We start from the raw sequence: 26860 nt of genomic DNA on the forward strand, positions 1-26860 counted from the left end.
CCCATAGAAGGTGTGAGGAGAACTTAACATAGGGAAGTAGAATCAATTAGCAGAATAGAATCTGGGAACAGATTTTTTTCAAATCTTTGTAAACATATTTTTTCAGTCTGGATTTCTTCCTGCAACTATGGACACAATAATATAATACAGTTCAGTACTTCTCCCTAACAACAGCTATAAAATATTTAATAAATAGACTAGATCTCACAACACAGACTCTAGTATAGACCACAGAGATATTCTCATAGCAATTGTATTTCCTGAATCAAACCAAGTCAGTCAAGGTGAAATGAACGAAAATAGGCTTTGGAGAGGGACAAAAAGGTAAGGTGTAGTTAAATCTGAAATTCTTAACTACTAAATACTATTTAAAAATCTCATTTTTTGAGAAACGCGGAAAGCTGCACCTACACTTCAAAGGTTGACTGATAGGAAAAACTGTTTTTCTAAATTAAATTAGTATTTTAACTTGCTAGGAAATACTCTAGAATCTGAATCATTTACTGTTCACTTTGAGAGAATGAACTCTGGTCACTCCATAATACAGACTGCATTTCTTTGAGAATACTCCTTACAGCCAGATAACATTGTATATTATTCAGGGGTCATAGCCTTGTAACTAGTACGTAATTAAGAAGTAATCACTTTTCATTTTCCAGGGCAGATACATGGACTTAAAAATTAACTACATGCCAATTAAATGACAGTGTTATTATTTAATATTTATATTCCCATAAAGCCCAGAGGTCATATTTTTGAACACTCGCAGATTTCTCCCACTTCTCTGTTGTACATTAGAGCCCATACATTTGCCTGCTCATATAAAAATCTTGTCAGAAGCCCTGGGTTCTTTGGAAATTCAATACACTCTCACAGCGTGGTTCTCTGTAAGGGAGCATTTTACTTCTTATGGTGCTGTACTCTATATACACACAGCTACCCGCTTCAGGCTCGTTGTTATCATATAGGAATGAAACACATACTTAAGTGCTTTCCTGAATAGGGACTGACTAAAGCATGTGCTTAAGTGCTCTCTTGAAACAAAATCCAGGCGACTGCATTATTGTGCAATAGTATTCCACACTTCCAAGCTCACTTAAGGCTTCACAGACCCAAGGTCTGCAGTCACCGTGCACACGGAACAGCTAATTTCAACATACCCATAAAAGCTGCAGAGCTGGGTTTTATATATCTATTTTTAACAGAGTAACAGCTAATGTAATCCATTGCACATGTAGTAAAAAATGATACCCATAATCCCTTAAAAAGAGTATCCAGGAGCAATCATTACTTGATCTCCAATGCAATAAGGGAATTGCTCCTGAAGGAGGCATGTTTGGCCAGTTTTGGCAGCAGATATACCTGTCAAATCAGATTATGTTTTTATGTTCTTTTTCCTTTTGAGCTTCAGAAGCTAGGGAATGATCACTCTGTGAGCATGGAACTTCAGATTTAATGATCGTTTTTGTTGTTATTAACAATTTGCTGGGCTTGCTTGACTGGCTATTAAAGCAGTTTATAATAGATACAATGAATTGGAAAGGCTGCATTTGCAATGCAAAAACAAGATGTGGGTTGAATAAGGGGCTGAGTAATTAGGGCCATGCCGATATTTGTGCCAGCAATCCTGATTGCACTGCATACAGCATAAAGATAATATTTACAAAGACCTTTTCAGAGATAAATAGAGATGTACAGATTGAAAACAATTTAAAAGGAAATATGCTATTCAAAAAGAGTCAACTAATCAAAGCATCTTATACAAAGTGTGCATTTTGGTGATTTGTGGCTCATAAGATGTTGAAGTAACGAAAAGCACAGACATTACCAATAACTTACTGTGTGCAACGTGAGTGTTTATGTGTGTAGGCAAATGTGTAATGGTGAACTCCTTCATGTTTTAATAGCAGGTGATACTGTGTGTTTAGACATATGGATTGATACAGTGTTTAGATTTCCTGTATCAGTTCATATGCTAAAAAATGGATGATAGAAAAAGGAAAGCACTGTCGAACCATGTCCACACTACCCTCCTTCTGTTGTTGGTGTGCATCCTCACCACAGCACTTCCACTAGCTGAAGAGGGGCAGTGTGGGGGGCTGAGAGCCAGAGCTCTTAGCTCCCCATGGCTCCCTACTGGGAGCCCAACTGCCTCCCTGCCAGGAGCAGGGGCAGCCACCCAGACTTCTCGGCTCCCTGATCGAGGAACCAGGAGTCGGAGCAGCAGCACAGTTGGGAGCAGTGAGCCCAGGTGCAGCAGGGCTGCCAGCAGGAGTGGGGAGCACAGGCAGCAGCGTGGTTGGGAGCAAGGAGCTGTGATAGCAGCCAGGCTCTACCTGGAGGCCACCAAGGGGCCCCAAGCTTTCTTGTCATGGCTGGAGCTGTGAAACTGACCAGAATGACAGTCACCAGCCAATGTAAGTAATACAGTGTCTACTACACTGCCAGGGCCGGCTCCAGGTTTTCTGCCTCCCCAAGTGGCAAAAAAAAAAAAAAAAAAAGCTGTGGCTGTGCAATCGCGCTGCTCTACTCTTCGGCAGCTGGTCCTTCGCTCTCAGAGGGACTGAAGGACCCGCTGCCAAATTACAGCCGAAGACCCAAAAGTGCTGCCCCAATAGTGGCCAGAGTGCCGCCCCTTCATAGTGGCTGCCCCAAGCACCTGCTTCTTTAGCTGGTGCCTGGAGCCGGCCCTGTACACTGCATCGCCCTAACTACACCAACATAAGCCGTACGCCTCTCGAGGAGCTGGAGTTAGGATGTCAGTGTAGTATGGCACTTGCGTCAGTGGGAGCAACTGGCATAATTAGGTTGACACAACTTGCCTTATGTCAACCTAATTCTGTAGTATAGAGCAAGCCCTAGTCCCTTGATCTTGACCACACCTGCACTTTCAAAAAAATATGATCACATTAAAATATCTCTTGAAGCATCACTTTAAAACTAAAAAATCACTTTATCATGACTTAACTTTTCAGTCAGATAACCCGATCACCATCGCTACCCAGGCTAAGTAATGGGCAGTGGTAAGCTGCTTGAATACTGGAAGAGCTGCATCAGTGATTAATTTATTTTGCTTTTAAAAGGGAGAATGAATCCATCATAAAAAAAATGGGAGGAATTCTTCTGTCATATTTTTAAATATGGATTATATTTTCTAGTCATCAATCAGGCTTCCTGCTACTTCAATGCTTCTTAGTCTCTTTAGTTCTAGCTTTTAATAGTCAACTTCATTTTAAAAGAAAGCATCCTTTCCATTAACATAAATAAAACCCTAAAATGGCCACACATCACACTTCTATTGAAGAACCTGTGTGTTACAGAAGTAGGTATTTTATTATATGTTATGTAGGGCAGGAATGGCAAATACGTAGCAAGAAGAACTTCCCTAAACTCATTACTTGAAAAAGGGCAGCAGTTTCCTCCACATTCCTATTCTTCTATCAGTTAGATCTCTATTCTACACAACTTGCATATAACAAATAAGGCTATACCTTTTGAGTCCATAAGAATGAACGCCCTTAAATATGCTGCCTTAATCATGCCTTGGTCTCCTTACTTGCTAAACATTTGTCTCTATTTATATCACACTATCCACATCCTTTCTTCATTCCATTTCAAATTATCTATCCTTTTTCTCTCTATAGTATAATCAGCTGGTTCATTGCCTCTCTGACATATGCCCTTTTGTAGCCATATAGCAATCACCTGCTTTGTTTCCTGACTATTGCATCTCCTTTCCCGTTCAACCATCATAATATCTGTCTCCCTCACTGTCTCTGAGGCATCGAAGGACCAAAAGATAGAGATTATTATTATTTATTTATCATTATTATTATTAGATATTTTTCTTTTTTTTATTCTGAAAACAAACCTACTACTCTTTATTTGCCTTTGTGTTAAAATTGGTAATTCTGATAGAAGGAACAATGTTTATAGATCACCAGCACATATCAATATGCGAGGCACCGTTTTCCCATCAAGAGATAAATTCAATAATTAGTGCTACTTGAACAGTAAGTTAATATTTGAAGTTGCCAAAAATGTAACCACCACTGATTTAAAATCCAGACCTTATTATCTTATTCATGAATATGGACTGGTCACATTGTCTTTATTTCTAGCCTTGTAACTCTGAATCCACAGGGATTTGTATTGTTTCTGCTAGCTATTTGTATCAGCGCAATTTCTTTATCTTGAATAGGGACTTTCCAATTTCACTGTTTTCTGTAATCTGCAGGGGTATTTTCAGCCTGTGTGTCTGTGAGGCACAGGTCAGTTGGTCACATATTTGCCTCCATCAATAAGCTTTTAACTCCTCCATTACTCCCAATACAAAATATCCCTGGCTTTTTGCCTCTGCTGAGTTTGTTGTAGAGCAGAGGTAGTTCCTGCATAGTTGAAGTTTAAGAGCTAGCTTCCCATTATAACACCTCTTTAAAATCCCTCTAGTTGCCCTGACCCTCCCAAAGAACCAACCCCCTGAAATTTTACTTGTTGCAACTCATCTTGGGGATGAAGCTTTTCTGTGAAGCTTGGTACAGTTTGGAAATGCAGTTTTTTGCTTACAGTGTTTAAAAATCATTCTGCCATTCCTTCCCCAAAAGTTTTCCTAAGTTTGTGTGGCTCATCACATCTGCAGAAAGGACTGGCCCCACCATCTCCAGTTCTGTTTTGTTTCAATGGCCTTGTTGTGGTGAAATGCCCTTAAATATTTGTAAGGAGCTATTGTAGGGGATTGCCAAGATAAAGATTTCTTCTGACTTGCTCCCTTCTTGAGGCTTTGTTGCAGCAGCTGCTGGCTTGAGTCAGGGATGGGGGGTGAGGGGAGTCATGGGCAGAAGGGTGTGAGAGAGGAATAAAAACAAAGGGGAAGTAGTCCAGAAAAGGATAGCATAGGGGGCACAGAGGAGAAAATGGGATTAGGAGGGACATAGACTAGGAGTATGTGGAGATATAGTCTCAGAACTGGGGGCTCTTGCAGTAGGAGAGGGTATAGATAGAGCAGTAGGATGGTAGAGCATGGAGGTTTGAATGAAGGGAGTGCAGGGGGCCTGGGATATAGAAGCAGCCTGAGCTTCCCTTCCAACAGACATCATTCAATTTTCTTACCAGTTGCATAGCTTCATTTGCACGGGCCTTGGCCTCCCTGGCGATTCTCTCTGCTTCGTCAATATAGTCCTTGATATTGCTATATGCCTTGAAAGCTACAGTGGCATTGAATGAGAGGTTTTTAGCTTCAGCAAGGATTCTGTTAGGGTAGAAAAGGTAGAGCAAATCATTAAAAACTGCAGTTGTAGCTCAACAGAGCAAAATGCACTGGCACTTTGAGCCAAACAGCCCAGATTTCTAATGATTGGCTCTAGTGCACAATACCATAATTGAGGTTTCCAGAGTGTGGGTGCTAAGTGTTTAAGGGGGGATGTCAAATTTTATTTTCATAATGTCACATGGAGAAATAATAGTTTTGTATACCGTGGGTTAAGGAGATATTTCACGTTGAAAGGAAGAATGGTCCAGTGGTTAGGGCATTAGACTATGACTCAGGAAACCCACAGTCAATTTCCTGCTCCACCACAGACTTCCTGGGTGATCTTGAGCAAGTCACAGTACAGTTAAACTTCGAGCTTGAGATGTTATTTCCATCTTGAGAAGATGTACCCATGCTAGCTCACTAAAAATAGCCATGTAGCTGCAGCAGCTAGCTGCCTGAGGACGTATTCGGGGTGGTGAGCTTCTCCTGCGGCTATACTGCTATTTTTAGCATGTTAGTTTGCTCAGAGCTAGTATAGGTATGTCTCCTGGGGTCATAAAGTACACTTTCAGCTCTAAGTGTACAATCACTGTTAGTCTCTCCGTGTTTTAGCAATACTGGTATACAACACCCTGTGAGGTTAGCCAAGTTCTGAGTTTAAATACATAAAAAAGATTGTGAGGCGTATAGATACTATGGTAATGAGGTCCATATAAATACCATAGATAGCTAATAGAAAGTACAACTGTCTAGTGTTTAAGCGTCTGAGGTAAATATCTTTATCCTGACATAAGGTGACAGGATATCCCCACACAAGACTGTGTAATTCCTCTCCCTCTTGATCTCACACATAAGACCACTTAAAAGCTTCAATTTTTAAAGATTACTTTTCAGATATGACTCCATTGAATACAAAACCGGTAATTTTGCAAGTATCAAATCAGATACTTTATCTGAGGTAATTGTGTGACTTGTTACCCAGAGATACTGTACCCTGGCATGGAAATAGCTGCTAAGAGCTTCTACTCACAAGTCTTTAGAACTGGACCTGCTAGTTATCTACAAAAGATGTGGGCACCGAGATAAACTGCTTGTTCCAAAGCTGTAAATTACTGTGGGAATTTTAAAAATATACACTTAAAAAGATGTGATTTTATCCATGCAGCAGCTTTGAAAAAACAAAAATGGCCGAAGATGGGAGGCTGTGTTACAGCAGACTACAGGGGATCAAAAGGTCCGTGTTCTGAGTGCTATACCTTGAGCAAATCGCTCTTCCTCTTCATTCTTTAAGGGATGTCTAAGACTGCAATCATTGGTGTGATTGCAGCGTGGGTAAATATACTTGAGATAGGCTTTACTCTATAGCTTGGGTCCCGGATCCGTGAAGCTGCAACAGGGTTCTGGGCAGATTTGTACAGCCAATGCTGAAGCAATTTCACTGCTCTGGGACCTCAGCTAGCTAGATTAAAGCTAACTCGGGGATGTCTGTTCCAGCCACAATCACACCCAATGATTGCAGCCTAGACATATCCTCAGTCTCTCCATCTATGAACTATTACTTACCTTACAGTGTCGTTGTGAGACTAAATTCATGATTGCTTGTAAAGGATTTTGAAACATTCATCTGGAAGGTGTTATAGAAATGTTTTGGACACATAAATCCCATTGAAGTTGATGGGAGTTGGATGCGCACTTAGGCCACTTTTATCTAGGAGCCTAACTTGACCTACCGAGGTCTGAACATTTTGGCCAGTGCTACTTTGGAAAGTGCTTTGAGATCCTGGGGATCGTTTCCCTTTTCAAAGTGGGGCTTTATTAAGAAAATATAGCAACAGGCAACTCCATGATGTGTGTCTCATTGATTCCATATCAAATTTGCTCAACTTACATATGAAAATATCCTCCCCCCATTGCCAGCCCTGCAAACTCACTCTGGGTTCTGAAAATGAAAGCTGGTTCTTTCCTTCTGATACATCAACACTGGTAATAAATGTCTGGTAGATCAAATTATGCCCCCTTTTATATCTCTGTAACTTCAGGTACAAGTGAGGGCACGAATTGCAGACAATGCAGTTGCACAAATGTAACAAAGAGCATAACATATGGTTTGTAGGATATTTATTACCAGCGATGATATGATGCTTGAGAAGGAAGGAGCCCAGCTTGACTGTCAAAATGGTGACCAAAGTTTGAAGGGCTAACAAGTAGAAAAGAGCATTTTTTTCATCTGTGAATTCATTAAATTTGATATGGAATTGAAGAGACACAATAAACAGGGAGCCCCCAGTGCTATTTTTATATAGTCCCTTCTGTGAAGCCGAACCATATTCTGAGTGACATATTTGTATGAGACTCAGTGGTGTTTCTGTATAAACACCATCTACCGGATAGTCTATCAACCTTCTCAAGATTATCAGTTTATCAGTAGGGCTGGATGGGAAACAATAATTCCATGCTGAGAAATTTTTTTTAGGTTTTGAAATGTGTTTAGTTCTGCCCTGGAACAAAACTGAAATCTTTCAAAAAAATTTGCAAAAAAAATAAGAGAGATGAACCCACTTCAGAATAGCCAGTAGCCTAGTGGTCAATAGCCTAGACTGTTGGTAACCCAGGTTCAAGTCCCTGCTCTGCCTGATTTAGAGCAGAGCTATGAACCCAAATCACCCACATCCCAGGTGAGGGATCTAACCTACAGAGTCAGAGTCTTTCTCTTTTTAACTCAGTGAATATTTAATTATGTATACAAAGTGGAATAGCTCGATCTTGAGAGATTGAGAGAGTGACTCTATAGCCTGGTGGTGCTCTGAACCAGGCAGATCAGGGACTTGAATCAGGATCTCCCACATTTCACCTCAGTGTCCTAACCAACTGGCTATTCTTGGATGGTTTGGTGTCACACACTCTCTCACCAGAAAGTCCATCCTGAATCTGAGGAACATTTTTGTGAAAAGTTTCAGGTTTGACTAATCAGCACTTTCCTGACTGAAAACAAAAATTGTCAAAAATTTCTGACTGGTTCTATACCCTGAATTCTTTACCCTCTGGTGGATGAAGGGCTTGTCTACATGAAGAAATTGACTGGAATAGCTAATGCAGAACAAACTATTCACAATAGCGCCACATCTGGACACACTGATACATGTGCCTTTTTCTGAGTTAGCTTATTCTATCAAAGGAGGAGAGACTACAAGCCTTGCCTCCCATGATTACCAGCAAATAAGGAGGCACAGCAGGGAATGACAAGCATCTCCTCATAGTTAGAGGTTGCTATGTGTCTCCCACTCACCCCATCTCTGCTTTCCTCTTCTTCAGAGTTCTTCAAACAAACTCATCATGGTCCCAAGTCTTTCCCAGAACTGGGGCTCAATTCAATGTCTCTGCAAGAGCCATTACTGGTGGTTGCAGCTGCTAATCAGCTATAGCATCTCAGGATTCTGTTTCCTGCACACACGTCCCCTCTCACTGCAGCCACCTGCTGCACTACATAGGGGAATCAACCACTGTCACATAGGTGTGACTCCTTTAGTAATCAGGGTTGTCTAGCTCCAGGTCCTCCAGCCCCAAAAGGGTAACAGCTCCCTGTTACAGGAAGACTTTCCTTCACTTTAAGTTGTAGCAATTTGCACTTTCTAAAGCAGATGCTATGAGTTCTGTTCTTCTATGCTGTAATGGCCACAGGAACTTACTTGCCAACAGTATTTTGTGTGTACTTTCCTCTCCACAGTCTGTTGCACATCACATCAGTTTGTATGACTCTTTCCAAATTACATGAGGGAGCTCAGCAATTGAATTCTAAACAATAATCTACCAAAGCTTTTGGGAATAAGTTTTAGGTATTCTCAATTTGTTTTGAAAGTGATGCTTAAATTGCTTCCTTTACCCCAGAGTCAGCAAGTGCACACTCTTAAAGGCTGCCAATTTCAAACATACGAAGATAAACAGACTTCTCCTTGCCTGTTGCGGTGTCATTTATTACTGTGGAAAAGTGACTGTAAAAAATGCCACTAAATCAGAAGGGTAGCATCTTACACCAGTTTGCACTCACTTTGCCCTGGTGTAAATGACAACACAAGGTACAAGGCACAGGAGAGATCAGACTGAAAATATATTTTTTTAAATAGGAGAACTTCTTGCGAAAGTGTCAGTACTTTCTATCTACTGGTTCATTTTCAGAAATGTTTGGGTTTGATTATCTTGTATATTGCCCAAAACATGTAGAATACCTTCCTAAGCCCCATATCTAACTCAGCCTTTTGATGCTCCTCCAAAGAAATGAATCTAGCCTCTCCTAATTGGGCTCTATATAGAGAATTGGAGTCTTGTATATTCATAATCACAGAAGTTAAAGTCTGAAAGTAATCCTCTTCTATTTCTGTCAGGGAATTCTAGACACTAAGCTATCAGAGTTTTAGAAGTATCAAGAAATGGCTGTCTTACCCATCCAGTATTGCAGATGATTCATTCAGTTGGGCTGCATGGTTCTCAGCCTGCAACACCTTTTCTGGAAGCATCCTATCCTGAATATCTTGGGATAGATCGTCTATTTTATCCTTCAGCTCATCAGTGATTGGTTGTATCTTATCCCCCAAGTTTTCTACATACTGAAAGCCATGAAACAAAGGTGTTTAAAGAGCTGAATGCAAACATCATAGTCCTTCGCATATTGTTTCTCTATGAGATGTAATCACATGTGCCTGGACATTTAATAAAATGTCAGTGAACTAATAAGGAAAAACACAACAGTGTTGAAATATGGGGACAATTAGGCTATTTTGAAAGCCACTATTCCATTGAAGACTTGACTGTCTTGAACTTGGTGTTCCTCCCTATTTCTTAATGATGGATGAGAAAAGATAAAAACACACTTCATACACAACACATACACACTCACACACTTAGGGAGATATTTTCTAAATTATGGATGCAGAAATATTTATACTATGCTGGGGTGATATCCCTGAGATAAACTGCCCAGCCATAGGACAAATTCTGTTTATCATGCACCTTTGACTGACTCACCTGCACTTTTGCTTATTAATTCATATCAATAAGGGCTACACTTTTGAAATACCCACCACTTTCCCCCCAAAGAAATGACCTCAAAAGGGTTTCTAATCCTGCCCCCCCAAATAAGGAATTTTCCCCAAAATTATATTTGTTTGAGGTGCAAGACAGAAAATATCATTTCTTGGACCAGTGGCTGTTTTGAATTTCAATATTTTGCGAATTATCAGGGATAGAAATGGGAGTGTATATTACTAAAGTATCAGACTGTAAAATCATAGCACAGTTATTTTAGACTATTAGGGTTGGAAGGGACCTCAGGAGGTCATCTAGTCCAACCCCCTGCTCCAAGCAGGACCAATCCCCAGATTTTTACCCCAGTTCCCTAAATGGCACCCTCAAGGATTGAACTCACAACCCTGGGTTTAGCTGGCCAATGCTCAAACCACTGAGCTATCCCTCCCCAATAACAGAAATTTAGAGGTTTCTAAAATATATTTATTTTCATTTTTCTCCATTAAAGGTCTCTCTAGCTTACACTGGTGCAAATCAGAAGTAACTGCATGAAATAAATAAAGTTATAGCTAAACTAGCCTAAAACTGATACAAAAATAATGATGTTAAAGTTAAAACTCTCAAATATTTCTGAAGGTATTTTTCTGTAGGCAATATGGCATATGAAGAATACATGATGGCATGATTTGCTCTAATGTTTTATTGGCTGGAATGGTCTGAAAAATTCCTTCATTCCATCACTACTTCTGACTATCCCCCCAAACTCATGTCCATATAAATTTTAGGGGGGCTTTTTAAAAGCATTCAAGTGAGATAGGTGTGCAAGTCCCATTGATCTACCTAGCCCAAGGGCTGCAGCCACAGGCCCTTACGTAATAATTTCTTATGTTTCTTTTCTCTGTTGTGTTTCACACTCTTTTTGTGTGTGTACATGTGCATCTAGACAATAAAGCCAAGGGTAGCGCTGCCTATAGACTTTTTGCACCTGCTATTCTAAGGCTACTATCCTTTATTCAAGTCTAGATGCCTAATACCACACATACAGAAGCAGACAGAGTCTGCAAAAAGTGAGGGATGTGTATATGTGCATTTGTGTGTAATACAATCAGATTGGGTCAACCTGGATCAGTTTATATAATCATTTATCCTTTACAACCAGGCAGTACACACAACAGTGGAAAGCCAAGTGCTTCCAATTCAAATATTCCAGCACTGATAAAGGTTGGATTAATTAGGTGTCCCTTTAATTATCCACTTAGCTGCCTCAACGTGCCTACCCTCAAAAACAAAATAAAAATAAAAACACTCACCTCCACAGCTAAATTGATTTCATTTGCAAGACGGTAGGCTTCATCCAAGATGTCATTCCCCGCTTTTAGTGTTTTTTCAGCCTCTTGTCTGCTACTTTCTACAGCTTGCTTCCTTTTCTATAGGTTGAATAATCCACACAATGAAATAAATTAATTAAGCAAAGGTAAAGCAGGAGTGGCTGGGCATTCCAACACCTTGCATTTTTTTCTGGGGCCCCCCACATGAAATTTCTGAAACCTTCAGAAATATTAGAGCAAAAAATACAAATGCAGCATGTCTCAATGGCAAAGATAATCAATATCTGAGTTTTATATTGCCCCAGCACAAAACTGCCTGACTGTGGTATTAGAGTAGAATGAGTTCAAGAAGTCAGAAATCCCAACCCTCCCTCTTCTTTTGATAGTGTTATCTTCTCCAAGCATGACAGTGAATTAGTCCAAACCAAAATGTTGTGAAGATTCCTGAAGTATCCATATTAATTTACATTCTTGATTTTAATTGTTGATCCCAGATTTAATAAAAGTTTCCCGTTTGGTTTTTTTGACACCAGTGCTTTATTAGTTTGCGAAGCAACCTTGGGACATTCATGTTTCCAACTAGTGGATACTGCATACATGCACAAGAGGGATGGCACCTCCTTTCTCTCTAATTCAAAGTACTAGCTACAACGTGTACAGAGCCATTAAGCATCACAGAGTAGATTGACAGCGGGCCATGAAATTGCACCATTCGGGCAAACAGGAAAGTGCTATGATGACCACGAATTAAGAGAAAGGCAAAAAAGATGGAAATCTCAGAATGATGAAGAGAGCAAAACCATTGGCTGAAGGGACTCTTCACAGCATTCAGATAATTGTTGTTGTTATTATTTTTATTATATTATTATTTATTCGTATAATCTATGGTGCTAGGGAATGCATAAGTACCTAGATAAAAAACAATCACCCCATCTTCCCTGTTCTAACCCCACTGGAAAAGAAATGTAGAGAAACTGATATTTTCTAACTTCTTTACAGTATAGCATCTCTCTGTAAATCAATCAAGCGCACAAACCTCTGATGAAAACTCAGGTCCTGGAACTCTAACCTCATCACTGTATATTAGGCAAAAGCACATCGAGAGCAATGAGAGTTTGAAACATTTATCTTCATTTACATTTGACTCTGCTCTTTCTGTCTTGGATAAATGCTTGTTAATGAAAAGTATAATGTGCTTTTCAAGTCTTTGCAATTAATTAAATCAGAAGCAGACTCCCCTGCTACCAGGGAGATCATTTATAACAGCTACTAACTACCCAAGATATACTTTGATTTATTACTCTTTAACAGCTACACACCCAGTTCATTTCTTTCTAGAGGTGGAATATGGAGTTGAAAGTGCAAGGCTACAAGATGCAAATAGAGGAGGGTGAAGACTGTAATCGGTCTCTTGCTAAAACCCTTAACCCAGGGTTTAAATTTTGCATAGGGACTTCTTTGGGTTTTTGCACTTGGATGAATTTCACCCCACATGCACTATGGGGATCCAGGGCATTCTCCACCTGAAATTTCTTAGGGTCCTACTTGCTTTTAGAAGAACTAATAAGAAAACATTAATAGGTTTATATAAATATAAATCTCAGAATGATGAAGAGAGCAAAAACCGATAGTTGAAGGGACTCTTCACAGCATATATATATATATATATTCTGCTGGTTGTAAAAAGGTTCATGCGAACCAAAGGGATCAGAGTTCTAGATTCTGGTCTAACCCTCAAGATGGTGGTAAGTCAAGGGAATCTGATCATCAGCACTAACCTCTATCACTGTCATGTTTCTTTGGTTGATTGCAGATAAGCGATTGGCTTCCCTAATTTTACTACTGGCTTCTCTCAGCAGGTCTCGAGCATCGTCAACCTTGTTTTTGTAATCTGCCATCTTGTCCCTGACCTCATTCTTGAGCTCCTCATTTTTCTCTCTGGGCTCTCCAAATAATTTCTTCACTTTGTTCAAAAGGGCTTCTGCATTTCTGCAATTCCCACCAACACAAACAAAAAACAGACATTGAATCCATCTTCACCACACCCAGTAATCACATCATTTTTAATTCCATACAGCTGAAATATTCATTTTAAATAGAAGTGGAAAACAACTTTGAAGAGAGTACACAGTTAGTAAAACAAACGGATAAGTTCATATTAGGTTTTCCTATGGAATTTTAAATTCGCCCTGAATCCTTATTTAGGAAATGGTCTTCAGGGAAGTCTTTTTTTATATTGTCATTTTTGCAATCTGACTGATAAAGTGAGTTTTTGAGAATCACTACCCTTGTCAAAAAGCATCCGCTCATTCACATTAATGTGACACTTGTCACAAAGTGGTCCATTACGTTGAATGGAGGGGACATGCCTGATCTGAAGCAGTCTCAAAGCAAAGCTTCAGACAAGCTGTGAGAGTCGGTTTGAAATAATTAAGTCTGTTCCCTTTTCCTTTGCTACAACCAACCTCTAGAGGGTTAGACACTTTTTTAAATTAAAATTGAGATTATCACATAGTCTCATGATTCCAGGAGTGGGCGCTTTAAGAAAAATATCAACTCTCATAAGATTCTTCATAAAATCACGAGAGTGGGCAAACTTCTTGTGTAGTTATTAGGTTTGGGGTTTTTGATGAGAAAGTGGTGGATTTTTTGTTAATTATGTTCAGTAATGTGTCCTTCACGTGGACTGGGAGGAATAGGATTACAGACCTGAATTCAATTAAACACTGAAATAAGAAGGGGGGGAGGAGGGAAAGCAACAACTGCAAGTAAAGTTCTGCTGACTATAGGAGCAAGAAGACAACTATAAGGGAACAATTAAAACAGTCTTCTTCCTCACTTAGCACGTAGAACTTCATGGCAAACACAGGGAAGGGGGAGATCCTAGTCACTTGTTTCTTTGGCCAGAATCCTGAAAACTAGCCAGCCAGAACCAGCGACTGTCCAAAATCATTTGATAAAAGAGTAAACATGATTAATTACTTCAAAGTACTCATAAGAGTTTGCAGTCCCCTTCATAATGGAAATGTTTCAAAAAGGCTTTTTTTTCCTGAAAACTATGAATTTCAAAAAGTATAAATACATAATTTTAAGGATAGCATTTGTATCTCTTTCCCTTATAGAAAGATTTAATAACTCTAGAAAGAGTCTGAGCAGAGAATTTCCAGACAATTTTTTTTATAGTAATGCTAATTTTTACCCAACTCTTTTGTTGAAGTCAATGGCAAAAGTCCTTTTGGCCTATAATAATTCAAATATGGAAAAACGTATCCTTCTGAATGCCTCTGCTGGTGGATAATTTTACTCAAATGTTAGCACTTTCAGGAATCCAAGAGCTACAAAATAGACATGAAATATCAGAATCCTTTCCTCTTATGTTTCAGTGGCCTCCAGTTTTGAAATCCCATCGGAATGGATTACAATTACATTAATCAGACTTATCTTACTGGGTTCAGGAGGTAGAAGCTTATGGCCCTTCTACTTACTTTAACTCATCTTGGGCTGCCCTTTCTTGCACGTTCAACTTTCTTCTCCTCAGTTCTCTCATCATTCTATCAATATCACTCTGCAGAGCCTGAAGACTTTTCTCCAGGGTCTTATCTTGGATTTGGAGTGTCTCATTCAGTTTTACAGCATTTTCATTTACAGCTGCAGAGGGGGGTAAAAAACACATATAGGGAATAAGTAAATAAAAGTGACACAGAGACTTTCAGCATCCGCACATCATCATCATCACCAAGGGAAATGCAATTTGCAATGGGTATTCCTGCTGTGAAATATAAAGGGCAGTTAATCCAATGATCAGTAACAAATGAGAAAATGTTATATGTTCCATCAAATCCTTTATTGTATTTCACTTTCAGGCACAGTAATTAAAGTAAGAAGGTTTTATATCTAAAGTAAGAAATACATATAGAAAATAGGTACCAAACGCTTGAAATGTCAGATGATAATTTGGGACACTGAGCAGAGAGTGAGGGGGTGGAGCAAGAAATTGAAAGAAAAAGTGAAATGTAAATGAGTTTTAGAGGACGGTTTACTGCTTATAAAATTCAAGTTTACTAATGATAAGAAGAATAAATGACGATCTCTCTCTGAAAATGGAGAGCGAGCGAGCACTGGTGAAAGAGTGCAAGCTTATGTGTTTATACACATAGAAGGGGAGAAGGGGGCAAAAAGGGATAGACTGCACAGTGGTGTGTATAAAAGTTTATGGGCATGTGTTCAAGATGGTTGAATTACTCATAAATGCCAAAGCCACTCTGCAGGGCATCTCATTCTAGTACTGATAGAATATTTATGACATAACACCCCATGGTATATTCAGAATATACCGTGAGCAAAATTTTCTAAAGCACCTATATGCCTAAACCAGGACTGACGAGATGGGGGAGAAGCTGGTACAAATTACTGGGGCCCGGCAATCCAGAAGGGGGCCCGGCTTCATCGACCCTGTTTAGCCGGTACGCCCTTGCTGGGGGGCCTGAAAAATTTTTTTCACCTGGGCCTGAACTCACTCTCGGTGGCCCTGCCTAAGCCCCATTTTCAAAAATGATTTAGGCATTTAGGACCAAAAGTTCCACTGACTTTCAATAAGATTAGGATGCAAAGTGCCTTAGAATATGTCTACACTGCAGTCAGAGGTGTGACTGCAACATGGACAGACATACCCTAGCTAGCTCTCATCTAAAAACAATAGCAGTGAAGCTGCAGTAGCACAGGCTGTACAAGCCTACCTAGGACCTCAGATATGTACTCTAGTGGCTAGCCCATGCTGCTGCAGCTTCACTGCTATTGTCTGAGCTAGCTCGTTCAAAGCTAGCTCGGGTATGTCTACATGTGCTGCAGTCACAGCTGGGATTGCAGTGCAGATATACCCTCAGTCTCTGTTCAAACTGGGATGTAATCACTTCTGAAATTTTCATCCTACAGCTTTAACAAAAAAGCAATAACAAAAGCTATTTTACAATTCATCAGAGAATTATTATAGATGTGTCACTGTTTTTTGTATGCTCGAGACCTGCTGAGAGAAGCCAGTAGTAATCCTTGCTACGTGGGCAGGTCCTTCTAGCTGCGTGGAGCCTCACTGACTTGAATGTTACTCCATGCAGGTACAGGGGAATGCCCACACAGAGCTCACTGCAGGACTAGTCCCCCTTACTATTAGTCTAACCGTACAGGTCTGAGCATATAACCAATTATATGAACTATAGGGCACACTGCAAGGACTCTTTATTTGCTAGGTCTGCAGGGAAGAATTGAGGTTTGGGTAAGGGATGGGATTTTGGGATGACATGGTATATATTTTGTTGTTTTAAATTTCTGGCTGGTTAATTTAAAGTTGGGCGGGGGAGGGGGCATGGACTGTGTTATGCTACTGGGTGCTTATTCCTTGTAAGGACTGTTATTTTAAAAATATGGTCAGGGCATCCAAGGATGTGGATAGGCACCCAATTTTATTTTTTTTTTTAAATGGAAAGAAATAGATAATTTAGGAATTCACTAAGATTTACCTAAAACAGAAATTACTGGACATAAGTTTTATTTCACACCTACAAAGGTTAGAAGCAAATGTTGTTCATCCAACTGTAAAGACGACAACCTGCATGTCGTAATCTTGCTGAGTTGCAAATTATCAGACTACAGTGATGCTACTGCTTCGGGGCTGGATAGTCTCTGTCTATGAACGGCAATGAGTCTATTTGGGGGAAATTCAAAATTTGAGGAGAAAAAAAGAAACATTTTACTGGCACATTTTGTTGTGGTTTTTAAAGATGGTTGTATACAACTACTCACTGGCTTGAAAAGTGAGAAGTAGTCCTATAGAAATGGGTTAGTGAACATAGTGCAGATGAAGCAAAGATACACAACAAAAGCCATATATTCTATATTTATCACCACCACCACAGAAAATATTACATTAGACAGAATATGTATGTTTCCTACTTAAGCATAGCTTTTATCTATTAAATATTTTGAGTTATCTGACAAACATTCTGTTCTCATCCCAGACAAGGTGAGTGTCTGCTGGTTCACATGGTAGTAAGGTTTTGTATAAATGCCAGTTCATGCACTCTCTTTATATAAATCAATACCTAGAAATGGGAATATCACTTGAGCCATAAAGGTGGCATCTTGTCAGTAGAATGGGTGAAAACTATGAAAGAAAACAAAACACTTCTTGAACTATCCTGCCATAAGTATTGTGATACAGCATGGCCAGAGGGCAGCAGGAGAGGGTTAGAAGGGAGCCTTACTCCCTGTAGAGGGAAGAAAGTTTGCTATAGCTTAATTAGAGCACCTGAAGCCAATTAGAGCACCTGAAGCCAGTGACCTGATAAACCCCACCTGCTTCAATCTGACGGGGAGGAGTTGGAGCAGAAAGGATTGGTATTGGAGCAGAAAACAGTTTGGAGGAGTTGGAGCAGAAAGGATTGGTGTTGGAGCAGAGAACAGTCTGGAGGAGTTGGAGCAAAAAGGAGCAGAGAACAGTCTGGAGGAGTTGGAGCAGAAAGGATTGGTGTTGGAGCAGAGAACAGTCTGGAGGAGTTGGAGCAGAAAGGATTGGTGTTGGAGCAGAGAACAGTCTGGAGGAGTTGGAGCAGAAAGGATTGGTGTTGGAGCAGAGAACAGTTTGAAGGGAAGCAGAGGAAAGTTTGGAGAAGTGCTGTGGTGGGCTAAGAAGTCCTAGATCCTAGGTAAGGAGCACCTAGCTTGTGCAGAGGGAGGGCAGGAAGCCCCCTACAAGCTGAAGGGCAGGATAGGGAAGTAGCCCAGGGGAAGGAACCGTCAGTTCAAGTGGTTCACCACTATCCTCAGGGGCCCTGGGCTGGGACTTGGAGTAGAGGGTGGGCCCTGGTCCCTCCCTCTCCACTTCCCTCCTCTAGGACACTAGTGGGGCAATTCATATTCCAATTTAGGGGCAAGAAATGGCGCCCTGAACCCCCTCCAAAGAAGAGAAAGTGTGAGACCCATCATAATAGTGCCGGCAATTTGCCACAGTATGCAAAAGTACATATTTACTTAATAGAATCATTGCGGCATTTTATTCCTAGTTATTATCCTTTGCCTGTTTGTTTATATGAATGCTTTTGTTAAGAGAGCACCCTGGTAGAATGGAATGTTCCACTTTCAGGAAAGTTACTGTTCACTCCTCAATAGTCAATCAGGAATCTTCAAGGTTGTGAGAACTTCATGAGATCAGATTTTTAAGCTCAGGTCCATGGAGGTACTTAACCCCTAACCATCAGACTTATGCTCCACTGAGATCCACAAAACTCCTGCTCAGCTGCTGCCTACTCCTCTAGGTGCTTGAACTCACGTAGTGCCTGCTTTTTTACAGTAAAACTTCCCTTGGAGCCTCAGTTTTTGCCTCTGGACATGTGCACTGCTGCCTCCTTGTAGGTGTCCTGGCACTTATCTCTCACCTAAGCCCCAGAGAGAGCCACAAACTGGGGGAAGACAGGTTTTCAGCCCCTAACGTGCATGTGAGATCCAGTCTGACCAAGTACCATTCAAAACTCGGGGGGGGGGGGTCCCCATCTTATAAATTTTAGCCCAGTAGTAAGGGATATGGGAGATCCTTGTTCCATTCCCCCCTCTGCTCGATAGGAAGAAAAGATTTTAAAAGGCTCACAGATGGATATGCTAACCCCCAGGCTTAAGAGTTACTCACTCTCACTGTCTGTGGCTCAATGGCTCTTCAAGTATTTATTCACCAACAGCAGTTTTGTGTGGAGTGAGGCAGGCACATCAATCATTCTCACAACAAACAATTTAGGCTGCTAAGCTGCCTGACTCCTGGAGAGAGGCACCCAGCTGTGGCTCACTAGCAGCCCTTGGATACAGCGAATCGGGGTGACCATTCCAGACCCTGCGCTTTGGAGGCCCCCGCAGGCCGGTGTGATTGGCTGGCACGGTCAGTCCTGGAAGAGACGGGTCAGTCCCAGAAGTGATGGATTCAACACTTCCATCCTGAGCCCCGCACCCTCCTAGGGACAGCCTTGACTAGCAGAGACAGGCACCTCCCTGCCAGTCTTGACTTAGGTGCCTATCTCTATGAAAGGGGTGGGGCTTAAGATACACCCCTCTCATCAATATCTCCCATTGGCTAGCTTAGGCGGCTCCCTGTCTAACATGCTGCTTTTATGGATCACATTCTAAGGCACCTATTTCTCCTCATTAATTATATGGGAAGCCTAGGTGCCTAACTCAGGCTTTGTGGATCAGAGTGCTGTTCCTGCAATTTCCTAGGTGGATAAAATTAGGCATTGTGAAGCTTAGTGTTGTAACACCTAAGTCCTTCTGCGGCTCCTGGCCTTAGTGCCTAACATCTGCCAGGTTTGCACAGATGTATTTGTGGGCAAAACTTGACCTTAAGTTTGATTCACAATGTTGGTTAACCCTGGATGTCGATTGACTGGTAAAGAAGCAATGGTTTATAATGAAAAACTGGTGCCAGAAGCACATTTTCATCTGTTCTTAAAATACTGACTTGGCTACTGGTCAAACACTCTCTCTACTTCTAGGATATTATGTGTATTTGTTTCAACCCCATCAAAATCTTTTAATTCTATGTTACCAGTTGTTCCTGGAAACCTGCCGGAAGTATCTTCTGTGGTGATTCCAAACATTGGACACAAACTTTGTGGAGCAACAGCTTTGGCTTGTCATCCTTCAAACTCACTTTAGTCTAAGAGCATGGAGTCTGCACTTTTGTAGCCAAATTGGTCCAAGGATATTAGGGACACAAACCGGGTGAGGAAATATTTTTTATCTGACCAACAGGATCAGCCTGGAAGGAGCTCAGCCTAATTCTATTTAAATTCACTTTTGAAAACTGCAGATCTTTTCCTGTTGTTTTTTTAACACTTGTTTTATGTCAGGGTTGCAAGATAAAAAGATATTTTAAATAACTGATTAGTTCTACCAGGTGGAGCACATTGGGATGCATTACATGAAAGTCAATATAAAATTAATCTACAGTATAGTCTGGTGACAATTTTTTTTTAAATGGATAGGCTATATTCTGCTGTAAATAACACCCATGCAACCCCACTGAAAACAATGAGGGGTAGTAAGAGTCTAATAGGAGAGCAGAATGCAGCCCGATATTTCTCAAATTAAACTACAGTTAATTATAAGAAGCCAGGTTTTTCAAATGTCTTTACCTTTCTCTTTTTTTTTATAGCTTTGTAGAGTATTTAGGCTCTGCTTCCTGAAGCTGGCTGCTATCTTTCTGCTCATGATTCTCAACTGCATTTGTAGGTGCAGAGAATTAAATTCTTGGGGGAGAACTGGCTCAATGCTATTGTTCATGGCTAGGACTCGTTCGCAAATTCCAAGCAGCAGATGTTCATTAGCAGCAAGTAGTAATGTATTTTTGAAGTCATTCTGAGAAATTAAGATGTAGCCTCAATGCACCAAGTGAAATGATAAAATTATATGAGGATTTTTTGTTCTGCCCAAATGAATTTTTTTTAACTGCCTTGAAAATAAACAACAACTTAGCAGAAGGCACCCATTAGTTATGTAATCATAATAGCTGTTCTCAAGAACTGGAACATTCCTGAAGGAACATATCCAATTTCTTGTTAGTCTGTGCTCATAATTACCAATCCACTAACTGTTGTTATGAACTGCACCCTGTTGATTACAGAAGTCTGCAGATAGTTTGCTGGAGTTTCTTAGCCTGACTCTTAAATCACAGGACGTCTACCAGCTAATGCTCTCTCGCTCTCCCATTGTCTCTTTCCCTACTGTCTTTCAATTTCCATGAGGAGCAACTGCCATAGTTTTCTTTTTCTAATACCTTCAGCAGCCTGGAGTGTGTCCTTGATGAACTGTCCAAGAGACGTGGCTCTCTCATTAGTCCTCTCAGCATCCTGCCCTGTTTGTTCTCCATCTGCCGTCACCTTGGTAGCCTAGTGATCCAAATTGAGGAAAAGTATAATTAATGGGCATGACAAGACTGCACCAGGAGATATTCCCACGGGCTGAATCCACTTGCAAATCTTTCCTCAGGCAAAAGACAATCGATGAATTATTGATCAGATGTACTGGAAATGACACACACTGCTCAAATACACAATTACATTTTATTTCCTCTTCCATTACATGGAAATTGGAGGGCTTTATTTTTAGTTCTTGGAAATGTTAGTTGTGTGGAACAGCACACAAAGGGACTCAAGTTGAGAACATTCTTTGAATGTGTTTAAAGCAATGTTGTTCAAAAGCTTTTAATGGATACTTCAGGGTGTACTTCCACTAGTTTCACTATGTGATTGATTTCCTGATGACAGAGTGCAGTATACACAGCACTCCCTACCTGTTACATCCCCTGAGGTGTTTTTGAAGAAGACACGGCCTGTTTCAATAAGTTAGTAGATTTTTAAATCAATACATTAATTAAGTGGAGGAAGAAAGAAAAAAGAGGAAAAAAAGGAAGAAGAATCACTTTCATTCATTTTGCTTAAAATCTTTTGTATATAACATTTTCAAGTGATCAATACAGTTTTGACTATGAGTACCTACATGATTTATAGTCTTAATGAATCACAACATATCAGGATGGAGATGAACATCAAACACAAGTCTGACAAAGCACTAGCCAGAAAAAAACATCCAAATGCATTCATCTTTATTTTCACATTTAAAACATCCCTATTTATAATACACCTACATTCACCATATGATATCTGACCATTTCTTCCAAACAGTTCAGATATTGAGTGTAAATACTATTTCATGGAGGAATATAAGCTGTGTGTGTAGGAATCTGATTGCCCAGAAGGAACGTCCCTGGCAATAGGGCATCATGCTCTCTCCAGTTCCTTGGAAAGGGTTGAAAGATCTATGTGATTTGGAACAAGCTTACATTTTATCTGGCTACAGCTACGCAAACCCTTTTCTCAGATCCAAACAAGCACTGCAGTAATCTAGTCCAGGGAAATTAATGACACTTTAAAACTTTGAATCTTGTCCAAGCTGGCTGTGTGTGAATCCTTACTTATCACATTAGATCTCGCTCAGGAATCCCTAAATCTGCTCAGGAAAGCTGAGTACAGTACTTGTCACTGCACAGAAATGGCATTAAAAATCCAAGAAATGTAATAATTTATGGTACTTGAAGCATAAATGGCCAAATTTGTCCTTGAAATAAAATCCATGGATGATTTCAATCTATTATACTGAACTGCCATTACAACATAGGTAATTTACATTAAAAATGGTAGAGGTGAGTAGAAGCACCAGTCTTTCCTTCTTACCCTGACCATTAAAAGAACATGGGCTCATCATTTCTATGCAAGTTATGCCTATGTTACTGGATGATCAAACCTTTAAAATATGCCTCAGAGGCAGAACTGGCTTAGTAAATTATATAGGGCATCCAGTATGGGTGATTGTTGGATGTGCCTTATCTTGATGGACTACTGGTCTAATCCAGCATGGCATTTCTGATGTCATTTTGTTCCTTGTATGTGAGAATTGTCCTATTATTTATCATCACATCTTCAGCAATCATCCTTTTATTCTCTGTCTTTGATTTTCCTAGAATTTTACATGAGTTTCACTTTGTTCTATAATGTTCTAGTCCTTCACTACAAATGATGTTTTATAACTTGCGTATGCCTCTCTTATCCTTGATTACTTTTTTCACATTCATATTAATCCAGATTGGCCTTTTTTTACTTTCACTATTTATTGCCATATGGCATGTATTACATTTTGGCACACATTAATCTGTTTTTCAATAGTTTCCATGTCCCCTCTGTGACCATTCCCTTACCTCTTTAAACCCATTCAGCTCCACTGAATGCTTATTGTATTCAACCATAATTTGCTGTACTGGAAAATACATTTTTCACTTTATTTTTTCTCTTTTTTGGTCTAACTTCAACTCTACAAACCAAATTAAACAATAGATAGCATCACTCAGATGCTGTCTCACCATAACATAGACAATCAGGTATTGTTGTTTGTAAATAAAGTGCTAACTATTTTCCATGTATTGAGTTCATTGGAATTCCCCATAGCTACAGGGGCAGGCTTCAACTGAAGAAAACACTGCTTATGTTGAAAGTTACATCTCAAACTCCTTTCTGAGAAACTACCAAAGCCATCCAGATAAGAACTAGAGCGATATCCATGAATGAGTTTTTAAACAGGGTTGGGGGAGGGTTTCAAATGTTATAGAATATAAGACACAAGGTTCTATCCCATGGAAATTCAGGAAGAGGGAATGTTTTTAAGTCCTGCAGTCCTTACAAGCATCTTGTGTGGCTAGGGTTCCCAGGTGGCACACTTCCATATATATAATCTTTATTCTCCATTGCATTTGGATCTCTTTCTGCCAAATCTAAAATCCATACAAATATTAGCATCTGTGTTCAGCTCTACTTCTCCCTCTGTGTGATAGGATCTTCTAATACCATCTTCTCCGACTGAAGGGACTCCTACTGTGGTGCTGCTTCCACCCTGCTGCATGCCACCAGGGAAATAGCTCCACTAAGAGCTTCTACCGAACACATGCTTCAGGTGGAGTGAACATGCAATATAGACATATATTTAGCTAATTCAGATTGACTGCACAGAGGCAGGTTTTGGACCCCCTCTTCAAGCACTTTCTCCTACCTACAGCCCCAGCCAAAGTTGCCTCGGCCGCCTACTTTTCCAGATCCAGTAACAGGGTTTTCTGAGTTGTGGAGGTTGTCATGGATGGACATAGGGACATCCTGATTTGCAGGGTAAGGTATGAGTGAAGAGGTTTTCTGACATTCTCCCTGGGAAGCTCAGCTCTTACAAGTGCAGTCCCCAATGCACCACCTGAGTCTCAGTGAGGGTGGACTGGAAGAAATGAATGAATGGAAATGTGGGTGAGGGAGAATAAAGTTAAATAGAGAGCCAAAGTGGGGAGAAAAGAATGAGCTGATGGAAAGGGTTGAATACCCATGCGTCTGACGAAGTGGGTATTCAACCATGAAAGCGTATGCTCCAATACGTCTGTTAGTCTATAAGGTGCCACTTTATTTTCACTTTTGTCACTTTTTAAAATTACATGAAACTTTCAAAATTTCAGGTGCGTACTCAGCAGCTGATGTTAGCAATACATCTCTCAGTGTCGTGTGTGTGTGTGTTAATTAATGTCCAGAGAAGCAATTCAACTACTTTGCTGAATATCATGTCTCCAGGTCTGCCAGTCCTTTATATTAATGTTCCATCAAATACTTGAACTTCAGCACTGCTGACATCAATTTCTCTTCTCAGAATTCTCGACCATTAGGTGGCACACTTTATATTATTTTCCTTTCAGATTCTCCCTGATGATCTAACAATATTCCAATCTCTGCACTGAAGCTCTAATCTGAAATAAAAGCTTTCCTAATAAAAAGAATAACTAGCACATAGAAGTGACATCCAGAGACCCTCACCTTGTCAAAATAAAGGTGGTTTAAAAATTATTTGATTTATCACTGTAAATGCGATTGCCATTTTGATAGCCCCAATAATTGACTCTTTGTGATAAGTAGATTTGATTTTAAATCAGAAATTTCTCTGTCTTGCTTCTTAACTGGGAATGGAAACAACTCTCAGTGCTGAGAGCAGCTTTATAGCACAGTGCTCTATAGCAGTGGTTCTCAACCTGCAGCTCGCTTGCAGCCCAATCAGCACACAGCTGCGGCCAATGTTACATTCTCAGGGCCATACAGGTAATACATATATTGTGTGGATGCAGCCCACATGACACACAGAGAGCTGCATATGTGGCCCACAATGGTAAATTGAGAACCACTTGTTGTACAGCTTAATGAGAAATGAACAACCACAACAAACCGATCATGTGACTATTTAAAACAGGCAAACCAAAATGCATAAACAGCAAAACCTTTTCTATAATATGTCTGAGATCTCCTGGGCACTTTAAAACTCCATCATGAACACTGAGTGAACCTGTGGTACCCGTGTGTGAGAGGCAATCCCACAAATGTGTGTATTATTTCTCTGAAATATTCAGGCCCAGGGGATTTGAAAGAGAAAATTATGCTTTTAAGGGATTCATAAAGAATTACACCACCCTATACTGGAAACCTACTGACCACTATACGTACCTACATGCCTCCAGGTTTCATTCAGACCATATCACACGATCCGTTGTCTTGACACCATCAAATTAGGCCTGAATAAAGACTGGGAGTGGCTGGGTCACTACAAAAAAATAATTTTCCCTCTGTTGATACTCACCCCTTTTGTCAACTGTTGGGAATAGGCCACATTCACTCAACTCGGTAAGCAACTCTCATCTTTTCATGTGCTGTATATTTATACCTGCCTACTGTATTTTCCACTCCATGCATCTGATGAAGTGGGTTATAAGCCCACAAAAGCTTATGCCAAAATAAATTTGTTAGTCTCTAAGGTGCCACAAGGACTCCTCATTGTTTTGGCTGATAAAAACTAACATGACTACCCCTCTGAAAAGGGATTCATAGACTCTGAGGCCAGAAGGGACCACTGTGATCAACTAGTCCGACCTCCTGTGTAACAGTCCATAGAACTTCCCCAAAATAATTCCTAGAGCAGATCTTTGAGAAAAACATCCACTCTTGATTTAAAAATTGTCATTGATGGAGAATCCATCACAACCCTTGGTAACTTCTTCCAGTGGTTAATTGCTCCCATTTAAAACATTCACCTTATTTCCTGTCTGAATTTGTCTAGCTTCAACTTCCAAGCCCTTGGATCATGTTATGCCTTTCTCTGCTAGACCAATGAGCCCAATATTACATATTTGTTCTCCATGTAGATACTTATAGACTGTAATCAAACCTATATACTTCCAGCAGCGGTTACCCCAGTGCCAAATACAGAGGTAAAATAATTTCTTTACTGCTACTCAAAATTCTCCTCTTTATGCATCTCCTGATCACATTAGCTTTTTTGACTACTGTGTCACACTGGGAGCTCATGTTCAGCTCCACTGCAAACATCATTTCTTTCTCAGATCACTGCTTCCCATGATAGAGTCTCCCATCACGTAGTTATGGCCTACATAATCTTTATCCCTAGATGAATATATTTACATTTAGCCATATTAAAACACTTATTTTTGCTTGCACCCCATAATACAAAGTGATCCAGACAGCTCTGAATCAGTGAGCTACTCTCTGCATTATTTAACAATCCTCCAACGTTTGTGTCATCTGCAAATGCTATCAGTGATGATTTTATGTTTTCTTCCAGGCCATTGATAAAAATGTTAAAT

General features: G+C 40.2%; 1 protein-coding gene across 5 annotated transcripts in view; it reads right to left on the reverse strand.

Annotated features, from left to right (window-relative positions):
* LAMA2 (laminin subunit alpha 2) overlaps window positions 1-26860 on the reverse strand; it is a 515739-nt gene that overhangs the window by 87903 nt on the left and 400976 nt on the right. For all 5 annotated transcript variants that reach the window (XM_050949373.1, XM_050949372.1, XM_050949374.1 and 2 more), the window contains 6 exons: window positions 21410-21521; window positions 15084-15246; window positions 13377-13587; window positions 11581-11697; window positions 9689-9852; window positions 5110-5248 (listed from right to left, as the gene is read on the reverse strand). In XM_050949373.1, the coding sequence (XP_050805330.1) occupies window positions 5110-5248; window positions 9689-9852; window positions 11581-11697; window positions 13377-13587; window positions 15084-15246; window positions 21410-21521 (906 nt within the window). The remainder of the gene's footprint in view (window positions 1-5109; window positions 5249-9688; window positions 9853-11580; window positions 11698-13376; window positions 13588-15083; window positions 15247-21409; window positions 21522-26860) is intronic.

Source organism: Gopherus flavomarginatus, chromosome 4 (genome assembly GCF_025201925.1).
Source record: "Gopherus flavomarginatus isolate rGopFla2 chromosome 4, rGopFla2.mat.asm, whole genome shotgun sequence".
Taxonomy (NCBI): Eukaryota; Metazoa; Chordata; order Testudines; family Testudinidae; genus Gopherus; species Gopherus flavomarginatus.